Source organism: Balaenoptera acutorostrata, chromosome 19 (assembly GCF_949987535.1).
Source record: "Balaenoptera acutorostrata chromosome 19, mBalAcu1.1, whole genome shotgun sequence".
In the NCBI taxonomy this organism is placed as follows: Eukaryota; Metazoa; Chordata; class Mammalia; order Artiodactyla; family Balaenopteridae; genus Balaenoptera; species Balaenoptera acutorostrata.
This window is the reverse complement of record NC_080082.1, coordinates 62,784,131-62,795,250: the sequence shown is the minus strand read 5'-3', so window position 1 is coordinate 62,795,250 and position 11,120 is coordinate 62,784,131. Positions and strand designations below refer to the sequence as shown.

Below are 11,120 nucleotides of genomic sequence, written 5' to 3'. Positions count from 1 at the left end.
AGCCGTGCCCTGCCCCCTCCCCAATCTGTCGCCCGGCCCCGTCTTCCTCCCCTACTAGGGTGCCTCGGTGAGTCCTGTTAGCCCACTGCAGCTCCTCTCCGATCTCTGTCTCTGATTGTGTCATTGTTTCATTGTACAAACTTTGTATTAGTGCTGGGGTCCAATGTTGAGCAGGGAGGCTTGGTGTCTCACTTTCTGATGCCACCCGAGTCTTGATTTCTCTCTCTAGGCTTCTGTGAATTTGTACTTCTAGGTCTCCCTCTGGGAGTGCTCATTTCCCTGGGTCTCTGTTCCTTTCCCTAGTCCTGGTGCTCTCTGTGTCTCTCTGGGTGGGTCTGGGTTCCTTTCCTTATCTCTGAGAATTTCTGTTTTTATTTTCCTGTTTTCTTCGCTGTGTATCTCCATTTATGTCTGTCACTCATCCTGTGACCCCCTCTGGGTCCTGGTGTGTCTCTCTCTTTCACTCCATGTCTGTCTCACTGTGAATCAGTCTCCCTCTGTCTCTCCCCATCTCATAAATTCTTGCATTTCTGTCTCCCTGAATCTCTTCCTCTCCCTGTCTCTTTGTCTCTCTGGCTCTGTGGATCTCTGTCTCTCCCTCCCTCCGTGTCTTTCTCTCTGAGAGTCAATCTCTGTCTCTCTCCCTGTCTCATTTTCTATGTCCTCTTCTATTTCCCTCGATTTCTCTCCCCTCCTCCCCGTGTCCGTGTCTTTGTAGATGCTTTTGTCTCTGTCTCTCTCCCTTCCTGTGTCTCTACGAATCTCGCTCTCCGGTCGTGCTTGCCTCTTCCTCCTTCTGTATCTCTCTGCGCCTGTCCCTCTCTCTGACCCACTCTCTGGCTCTGTCAATCCCTCTATCGCTGGGGGTCTCTCTCGGAATGTTTAAGTTGCTCTCTCTCCCTCTCCCTCTCCTTCTCCCCTCCCCAACTCTATCTTTGTCCCTTCCTCATCCACTCTATGTATCTCTCTGGCTCTGTGGATCCCTCTCGTCTCTGGGGTTCTCTCTCTCCCTCCACGTCTCTCAGTGATTCAATCTCTTTCCCCCGCTGGCTCTGGAATACTCTGTGCATCTCTGCCCGGGGATTGGTAGGGTCTCTCCGAACGTTGGCCCGGTCAGGTCTCCTCTTGTCTCTCCCCTCCGTCGCCCCACCTGAGTCTCTGCCTCTCTCTGGTCGCGCTCCGTCACTCCCCCAGCTCCCGAGCGCTTCCTAGTCCCGGCTCCACCGGTAGAACCGCTCTGTTGCCAAGGACAACCACGGCCCGCCCGAGGCTGCGGGGTGCAATGTATTCTGGGACTTGTAGTCTGGTCCTGCAGATCAGCTGTTCTCGCAGCGCGACCGAGAACTTTCTCTCCCGGCATGCCCCGCGAAGCGGGATGGCCCGCTGCGGCGTAGCCTGGGGGCTCGGGCCGGCAGCCACATCTTCTCTGCGACTTTTGGGGGTCGGGGTCAAGCTTCTGGAAGCCGAAGGGGAGATAAGAGAATCCGAGTACTCTCCTAAACCCCAAAACATGAGGTCCACTGGCTTTCCGGCCACCTCCAGGCGTCCGCCGTAACCCAGGAGAGATGATAGGGGGCGGGGGTGGCCCCGAAAACTGATCTAGGAATCCCACAGCGCTCTATTCTAGTTCTGCTTGGGTTCTTTCCCGCATCACCAGCGTTATCACCCCAAGGTTCTACAGCTGTTCTGTCTGGTGCCTTCTAGAAGGGGTTTAAGCGTGGGATGGGGGAGGGGTGGGGGCGCGAGACGCCCTTCGACAAGGTAGGGATTGGTGTAGGTCAGAATTCTGGGATGGACACTGCAGACACCGAAAGGAGGATTTTCCTCACTAAAAAGATGTGCGCCTGCTCTAGTTAGCCCTTCCCCCTCTTCCAGCGGGACCCTTACCTCCCTTGCAGTAGATCTTGCCAATTGCTTTTGTGGGTGTAGATGCAGAAAGTGGGTTGCATGATCCTTGATTTTTCCCAGTCATGTGTTTATGTAGTTGTGATTGTCTTGGAGAAACCGACAAAATGACCTTCTGTGGGACAGAGATTCATGGCAGGAGTAATTCCTTTGATCTTTATCGAAGTGTTTTATTGACCACGCGTGTCAGGGAGCTTAGAACTAAGGGTAAAATGGAGCTGAGAGTGGTGATGTAGGCAGGGTCAGATCCCAAAGGCCTTGACTGAGGGGCTTTGGTATTACCTATAGGCAGTGTGGAGTGGGATACGGAAGGATCTGGGCAGAGGAGGGCAGGATCAGATCTGAATGTTGGAAAAAGAAAGCATCCCTCTGGGGCCAGTGTGGGCTGGAGGTAGGATGCTCCAAGGAGGAGGCTGGGACAGTAGCTCAGGTGAAACGAAAGGAACCTGGAGGAGGGGACAGATATAAATAGGATTTAGGAGGAAGAATACAGTGTTTGATAACTGAGAGGGCAGATGGTAAGAAGAAGTGACTGGGTTCTCGCCGTGAGAAATGGGAACCTGAAAGCATTGATTTTGGAGGCAAGATGCTGCACTCAGAATGGGACACGGTATTTCTGAAGTGCTCGTGGGACTCCAAGGAGGGAGAAATCTTGTTCATTTCTATCCTAACTAGCTCTCCTCATTTGAGAGAGGGTAATGTGGAAGATCCAGACTCAAGTTTTTTTCTGATGGGGCCAAAGTTGTCTTGACCCCAGCCCTTTTCTCCTACCAGACCCAGCAATCTGGGCCTTGCCCTCTCTCTTGGAGCCCTCCCCATTAATAAAGCAAGCACAAGTCTTTCTTTTATCTTTATATTGGGGTTTAAAAAAAAAGAACATTACTGTTGTGGGAGAAGGGACAAGGCTTCTCTCTGTGATTGACAGCAGGGGCTGATGGGAACCAGAAGCTCCAGGGAATTAAAAAAAAATAAAATATATATTTATACATTTATATAGATCACGTTATGCATGTGAGTCCCAGAGAAGCAGGAAGCAGCAGCAGAAAGCAACTAGCACGCAGAAACACACGTGTGTGTACACCACACACTCAAGCGATGCAATTCCTTTGACTACGGCACAGTAGTAGCAATTCCCACCCCCCAACCCACCCCACCCCCAAAATCTTTTTGAAAAGAAACTTCCCTTTTAAGAAAAGGGCCACCCAGTGATTGTTGCCCTAGTGACCAGAAAAAAAAAAAAAGGAAAAAACAAAACCCAGGCTAACATCACCTTTAAGGCTGGCAGTGGCCATTTTCTTCTCTTCCCTGCAAAGGCAGGAGATGCAATTTTTGACACTGAGGCTGGAGGGCCACATCACTGGCTCTTACAAATACTTCAGACAGTTGTCTTCAAGACCATGCAGGTTTTTTTTGCCAGTTTTTTGATACCCCAGGGAGTAGTTGGGATGGAAGTCATACACCCCTTGCTTCCTTTAAGATGGCCTCTAGGCAGTGGGTTTTTAGTAAGCCTGGCAAAAATTCTGGAGCCGATCTCACGCGAGGCTGAGCACCAGGCGGGTTCTAGGGACCCAGGGTCTATGCTTTAAGCCTCCCGTCCACTGGAAATTATTGACCTTCAGAGTATTTTTTTTTGTTTTGTTTTTTGTTTTTAACTTAAAGGGGAGGTACACTGTACACCCCGCCTCCACTGGGAGAAAGGGGGCCCAATCCCTAGCTACCCACCCCCACCCCCCAGACACACACAAACATACACACCAACTAAGGCACAGCCAGGGCGGGCAGGCATGCTTTGGCAATGGGGCCCCTCTGGAGGCCCAGGGTGTGAACAGCTGCAAAAGGGGTGTGTGGTGTGGGGCTCAGCACCTTTGGAGGTGGGAGTGGGCTGTGGGGCCGAGAAGGAAGAAGTCTCAGGGCTCCTGATCGATCAGAAGGAAACTGGGAAGAGGTGGTCAGGCAACAGGCAGTTGAGAAAACAAACAGGATGACTGGAAAGGAGCCCCAAAGCCGAACGTGTAGAAAAGAAGAGAGCAGAAATAAGGAAGCCGAACAGGATGTGGTAACCAAACAGAGCAGGAAGGGAGACAGAACAGAAGGAGGAGTGAAAGAAACAGGAAAGAGAGGAGGGTGAGTTGGGAAGGATATGAGAAACGCAGGAGAGAGGGGAGCCGGGAAGAGGACCTCAGAGGGCCTCAGGACTTGGTAAAGAACCTCCGCTGAGAAGAGGGCATCGGTAGCCCCTCCAGGGCAGAGCCTCAGACCCTGACAAAAACCAGGCGGGCCGAGTACACCAGGTCGGCCACGTAAGCCAGCAGGTTGATGGCTGTCAAGATGGCCACAGCCAGTCGGCGGTCCCAGGCGCACACGTAGTAGGTGTGCCTGTTGCTGCAGCTCATATCCATGGAGCGCCGGGGCTGGCCGCCGTACTTGTCGTTGAACTGGTAGAGCGGCCAGATGACCAGAGCCGTGGCGTAGAAGAGGACAGAGAGCAGGGCCAGCCCGGACAGGAAACTGGGGAAGGGGATGGGCAGCATGTTGGTGCAGTCGCCCAGGTTCAGCAGGATGGCCACGGCCGCCAGGATGAAGCAGATCGAGTACACGGCCACGCACCACTCTAGGGCCGGCTGGTGCTGGTACAGGTAGGGGTTGCTGATGAAGGCGAAGATGACGCAGGCCACGAAGGTCTCCAGCACCTTGAGCAGGCCTGGCACGGTGGCCATGTAGCCAGTGATCTCGCCGGGCCGTGCCCGGGTCCAGGCCACTTCGGTGGCATAAGCCAGGCAAGCGATGCAGGAGAAGGTGGTGGCGGCGATGGCGTGGTCCCGGGAGCGGCCGTGAGACAAGAACTGGACGTACGTGGTAGGGTAGATGATGGAGGCCGAGAGGCAGAAGAGGGCGGCGTAGCAGGCGTAGGTGATGGGAAAGTTGCGCCAGGACAGGGGGAAGCGGGCCTGGAGCCCGCCCAACTCGACGATGAGGATGATGAGGGTCACGGCGAAGCAGAAGCACCAGGTAAACATGGACCAGTTACCCATGGCGCCCGTCCAAGCGCCCACACTGGCCACCAGCGAGAAGGCCACGCAGGTGGAGATGAGCTGTAGCAGGCGCAGGAGGCCCAGGGGCTGGGCCAGTGCCCGAGCGGACCCCACAGTGGTCGGGAAGCCCAGGCCCGAGGACGACGACGTGGTCGTGATGGTGGTGCGGGTCACCGTCACCGGCATGGCTGGGGGGAGGGGAAAGAAGGTGTCCCAAGAAGGTTCCCAACTGGAGGATCCAGGACCCCAGCACCTGCCTCCCTGGAGTGAGGGGGCGCGTGGACAGCGTAATCTGGACTCTAGTTGAGGCGTACCCAGGATGCGAGTTTTCAAACTGGGCCAGTCCCAGCCCTCCAGGGATGAGCTGGTCACCCGGAGCTAGCCGCCTCCTCCCTCCAGCCTCATGTCAGAGCTCAGGAGTGTAGTCCCCTATCTCTTTTCTTCCCAGGACCCTCCTTTCCTCTCCCCAAAAACCAACTCCTGTAAAACCACGTATCTTTCTTCCCACTCCAAACACACAAAGCGGCCCTCCTTCCCTCAGGGACTCAGCAACCCAGCCACTCAAGAGTCTGCTCTAGGGACTTCCCTGGCAGTCCAGTGGTTAAGACTCTGAGCTTCCACTGCAGGGGGCCCAGGTTTGATCCCTGGTCAGGGAACTAGAGCCCGCATGACGCAACTAAAAGATCCCGCGTGCCGCAACTAAAACCCAGTGCAGCCAAATAAATAAATAAATATTAAAAAAAAAAAAAAAAGAAGCAGCAGCAGCAGCAGCAGGAGAAGAGGCCCTGTCTTCTGTGACCTCTTAGAAACTTCATCTCTGAACTTCCTCCCTTTGGGTACCCAGGACTCTGCAGCCCAGCCTCTCTTTCACCTAACGGTCCTAAACATTTCCAGCCTCCAGACATTCAGGAGTCCAGCCTCTACGTGGAAACCTTCTCAGGGACCCACGTCTGATCAGAGCTTCCATCCTTCCAGCCTGTCTCCTCTCACTGAGCAGGAGGCTGGCCCCAGCTCCTGGAAGACAAGAGCCCTCTCTCCCTTCTGGAACTGGGTCTTACCAATCTCGGCAGCACCCCTGCTATGGCCAAATGGATTTAGGTCTGGAGTACTTCAACCCAAAGGAAGCCTCTCCCCTTCCCCAACATGAAGTCCAGCCCCCTAGTTCCCCAACTTCTGGGAAGCTCAGCTCCCCAGATTCTCTCAGCTGGCCCAGTGCCACTGAAATCTCTAGTTCTCCCTCATTCAGAAACACAGCTTCAGACCCCAGGGCTCTGGGCCCTCAGCCGTGAGCACACCAGACTCAGGGAAATCAACTTCTTTCTTCTATCCCTTTAGAACCTTTGACTTTTATGTCCTTGTCCTAAAGACCCTCAGGAATGAAGGCCTGGCCTCGATTCCTGACCAGGTGTCCAGATCCTCCCTCAGGCCCTGAAATAGCTAATCTCTTGGTTGCCACCTCTAAAAAGCTCAGAAGGCCTCTCTCAGCCCCAAGGAAATGCAACATCCTCCTTCCAGGGTCAGGAGGGCAGCGTCACAGCCTTTAGCCCATCTGTCCCTGTACAATAGCTTCCTGGGGACACAGGAGGCCAGCTCCTGAACGTACTTCTTCCTCATATACACAGGTGTCTGGGCCCCTCTCTTTGGAACCCAAGGTCCCAGGTCTCAGGATCCAGGAGTCCAAGTCCCCAGCCCCTCCTCCTTCAGACCCAGGAGCACTGCACTCCTCAACTCTTCTCTCAGACCCCAGTATTCAGGGCCCTCAGCCCGCTTCTTCCTCTGACAGAGCAGCTCAGGCCTCAGGTCCCTCTCCCGCAGACCCAGGAGTCCAGACCTCAGAACCTCTCCCCCCTCAGACCCAAGAGTCAGAGCCCCCAGCCCACTCACCAGCGGTCTTTGCTGAGGATCCCACCAGAGAAAGATCCGGCTCTGGAGGCGGATTAAGTCAGACACCTGGAAAAGGCTAGTCAGAGGACAGGAGGGAGAAACAACGTCAGCGTCCGCTCAGACCCGGCTCCACCCTCCCGGGACCCAGGCGACCAGCCGGCCTACTGCCCGGCGCTCGCCCAGAACGCGCGGTGAGGCTCCGCAGACCCTGGGCGCGCCTCCCAGCCAGGGCGGGGATTTGGCCCGGAGCCCCTAAGAGGTCGGGGATGGTCACCCCGGGGAAGCCCCGCCCCTTCTTTGCTCCTCTTTCCGCAAACTGCGAGGACGGGAGTGGAGGGAACCTAGCCAAAGTGCACGCCCCGCGGGCCGGCCTGGGCGTGTATGATCGTAACCCTGCTTCCGCCAGGAAAGCCGCGGGGCCGGCGGCTGGAGGGCCCTGGGCGGTGGCTGAGGGGGCGGGCGGCCCGGGCGGCGCCGCGTCTCCGTCCTTATAAGGGATTCAAGTCAGCCCAGCCATTTGGAATGTGGCGGGGACCGGGAGGCGGTGCTGGGACCCCCGCCCTGCTCGCGGATTCCGGCGGGGGAAGGGGGGCAGAGCCCGGACGCCAGGTCCCAGGAGGAGAAGCCTGCACGTTCGAATTTCTGGGTCCTTCAAAATGTGAGTTCTGGGTCCCCATAAGGTGGGCCGGGAGCCTGGACCCCCCCAAGAGGGTCTCTAAGAGAGGAGTGGCTGTGTACCCGGACCCCTGGGTTCGCCTTGCGGACGCCTCCCGCCCCGCGGCGGGAAACTGCACAGTGTTGGAATCCAGTCCAGAGAGAGTGGCCACACCTCCCAGCACCTCCCGTAAGGCTGGTCTCCCGGCTACAGCTGGACCTCCCGGGCCACCTCCCGCTTCCCCTGACCCGTTAGGAGGAAGTTGGGACAGGCCCAGGAGGCAGAGGGCGGGCCACAGTCAGTTAAGTCTCCCCTGGAAGGTAAGTTAGCGCACGGACCACCCGGAGGGGAGGGGTCCGTCTCCACTCTCAGAGCCCCCAGCCGTCGCCTGAGGTCAGAGCTCAGGAATGAACTGCCAGAGACCCGAGGAGGGAGAGGAAAACACCCTTTGGCTTCCTGGAGATGCTGAGGACTTCGCTAGCCACGCCCCAGTCCTCTCCCCACCTTCAGGCCAAACACCACACCCCATCACTCCGCAAACTCAGAAGCGCGCCCTGAGCCCCAACCTGTGCTCTCAGCACCAAGGGGCCCAGCTCCATCTTCACTTTGGGACCACGGGTGCTAAAGCTCCGTCTCTGGCCTTTTGAGTCTAAAGTTCGGATTCTGCCCCCTGGATGGGGAGGAGGTCAGTAATTCTGAACCCCAGCCACTACCTTTCTCAAACCCAGGACTCCCAACTCCAAGCTTCTCCAGGCCCTCAGCCCCTCCTCCATCAGACCCAGGAGTCCGGGCCCCCAGCCCCTCCTCCCTCAGACCCAGGGGTCCAGGCCCCAACCCCCCTCCTTTTTCAGATGTATGACCCGTATGAGTTCAGGTCCCCGGCCCTCTCCTCTCCAGAACCCGAGTCCTGACCCAGCCCATCTTTCCAGGGACTGAAGACATTTGGAATCCCTCTGCACCCAAGAATCCTGGACGCTGCTCCCACTCTCGGGGGTTCCCGCAGCCTCACCTTACGGGCCTATGGCGGCTGCGGCTGGAGCAGAGGCGACAGCTGCAGGCTAGGAGGGTCTGCGGTCTGGGTGCGGTTGGAGGGCCGGGGAGTGCGCGCGGGCAGGGCTGGGGGCGGGGCCGGAACTCTGGGCGGGAGCCGAGTAAGGGTCTCCCCCTGCCAGGGCTATCCCAGTCCCGCCCCGAGGGCGGGGCCAAGGTAAGACCACCTCCCCAGAGATGATAAATTCACAGCAGCTCTCACGCCCCGCCAGCGGTAGGGGTGGAGGGCTGAGGTCACTGTTTCCGTGGTGAGAAAACAGGAAGACACAACAGCTGGCGGAGTGGAGGCTCCTGGGGGGTGCCCTCCTCAACACAGCACTGGAGAAGTCTCCAGGGCAGGCCTGGGGAAGGCCGTTGCCATGGCAACCCGTCTGTTTAGACTTTGTTTACGACAGAGCCCCCCAGCTCAGGTCTCCACCCCAGTCTCACCTCAATCCGTTCTCCCTCTCCCTTCCTGGCCCCTCCCTCCTCCTCTGCTCCGGCCCTGCTCTTCCAGGATGGACGAAATTTTGGACATCTAGGTCGCGGTGGGTTGGGGGACTGGGCTTCTCAATTTAATGGGGTCTGTTTGCTAGGGTCTGTGTCTCCTGGGTCCCTGAAGTACGAAAGAGTTGAGGGTGTGCCGATCCCTAGGCTTTAGGGGGTTTCTGGGCTGAGGTCCCTGACTCCTGGGTCCCCAAAAGAACAGTGGTTGGATTCCTGTAAGTAAGGAATTTGAGGGAGGAGCAAAATGGGTCTCCTAATCCTCATTTACACTGGGATTCGCGGTGTAAGGTACTGATGGGCCGGACCCCTAGGTCCCATATGTCCCTGTCGATGGGGGCAGGGGAGGGGGGGTTGTTGGTAGCAGGACTTCTGAGATCGAGGCCATAGGAGTTGGGGGCATGGACTCCCAGGCCGCGGGCCCAGAATCTTGGCTCAAAAGAGCAATTGCGGCTCAGGCTCCTGGGTTTTCGGAGCAGATGTGTTTGCTAGCCAAGCCTCTTGGGTCTGGAAGGGAGAGATATTTTTGGCTTGCAATCCTGGCTCCTGGAAAGAGGGAGGGGCTCAGAAGCTTAAAGAGGACGAGGCTGGGGGCTGGGGGTGCCAGATTCCTGGTTCCTGCAAGAGGGGAGGGCCCAAGGGGCTGGTCTGCCCGGGTCCCAGAGCACGGGGGTCCTTTTTTAGGGGCGGCTCTGCGGCCCTGAGACGGATTGACAGAGCCAAGAATCAAGCGGGCGCTGAAGGTCGGGATGCACTGCCCGGGGCTGGGGTGGGGCGGGGACCGGGACGCCCGGGTCCCTCCCTGCTGGCCGGGCTCACTCACCGCGCTCTGCAGTCGTCCCCGGCGCGGCCTTGCTCTAGGCTGCCGCTGGGCGGGGCCTCGTGGCGGCTGCGGAGGCTCGGCGACCGGCAGCTGCCGGCGTTGCTACTGCTGGGTGTCTTCCAGGCCGACTACTGAGAAGGCTTTGAGGCCGAGCCCCAGAGTGGAAGACTCTCGCGTCGCGAAGGGAGGGGTCCGAAGGGATGCGGGAGCTCTGTCCCCGGATGCGTGCCCTACGGAGGTGGGAGGGGCTGGGGGGGGCACCTGGACGCTGTGTGCTCTGCAGAAGTTGGGGGGGTATGGTGGGGGTGGGAGGGGTGTGGAGCCTGTATGCCCACTTTTCTGCCCTGCAAAGGCGGTAGACACAGACCCTCTCTGTCATTATGTGCCCTGCCTAGGGGAGGGGGGTCTCTATGAGCCCCGCATCAGGATGTGGAAGGAGTCAGGACATGATATTCTTTGGAGGTTCTCCAGGGACGACCCCAGGTTCTATTCACGTACCTCCTTGACCCCCGGAGTAGAAGCATCTCCTACCCCCTTCTTGCCCGAAACAGTCACTCTCTTTGCTTGACCCCGAAGTGGCACTCCTGAGATACCCCCAAATAGTCCAGGGACCATCACCACTCACAGTTTACTGCAGTTGTGCTCTCCGGTGGAAGTGTTCCCCCTTTAAGGCATTGAAACTTCAAAAGAGCGGAGTTCAGGGTAGCAGGAACAGGCATCAGGTTTGACCCCGTAGGGTTCCCAGGTCTTGTGTAATCTGGCATCATGTATGTGCCACTGGTTCAGAGTGCTTACCCGTCCTGCAGGAGAGAGACCCAGCCCCAAAGATGCTGTCTCCAACCTGGCACTGAAACCCAGTCTCAAACAGGACGTGCCTCTGTTCTATGAGAGTAGCTGCTTTCGGGTGAGCAAGTACACGGCCCCGCCCCCTAACTTCCTAATAAACTGGGTTCCCTGATCAGAAGCAATATTGTGTGTGTTAACATGACGGTGAATAGGATCATTGAACGTGTACACAGATGCTGCCACTGGCAGGAGTGAGGAAAGCAAGGAAAGCAAATACGACCCAGAGTTAATTACAACCCAGGCAGAAAAAGTCATTGCCCAATCCATGATGGAAAGGGTCCAATGTACTCCTCGGGTGACCAGGTATTTGGCTGGTCTCCCTAGGAAACCATACCACATTGGGGGCCCAGCACTGCTTGCTGCTGCCAGCAAGGTGGGCCTCCATCAGTGACAAAGTTCCATAGCTTTGATGAAGCAAAGCCATACATAGCCCACCATGGCT

At 57.3% G+C, this 11,120-nt stretch overlaps 1 protein-coding gene across 3 annotated transcripts; it reads right to left on the bottom strand.

Annotated features, from left to right (window-relative positions):
• Positions 1-2,742: 2,742 nt before the first annotated feature.
• Positions 2,743-9,995, bottom strand: MYADM (myeloid associated differentiation marker). Of its 3 annotated transcripts, none has more exons than XM_057533611.1 (3): positions 9,833-9,995; positions 6,822-6,897; positions 2,743-5,125 (listed from the first exon to the last, which is right to left on the bottom strand). In XM_057533611.1, the coding sequence occupies exon 3, from the start codon at positions 5,121-5,123 to the stop codon at positions 4,158-4,160; it is 966 nt and encodes a 321-aa protein (XP_057389594.1). In that variant the 5' UTR covers positions 5,124-5,125; positions 6,822-6,897; positions 9,833-9,995; the 3' UTR covers positions 2,743-4,157. The 3 variants fall into 3 exon arrangements, with proteins under 3 accessions (XP_057389594.1, XP_007198687.2, XP_057389595.1); XM_007198625.3 differs by lacking the exon at positions 9,833-9,995 and adding an exon at positions 8,486-8,625; XM_057533612.1 differs by lacking the exon at positions 9,833-9,995 and adding an exon at positions 7,560-7,676.
• Positions 9,996-11,120: the final 1,125 nt, after the last annotated feature.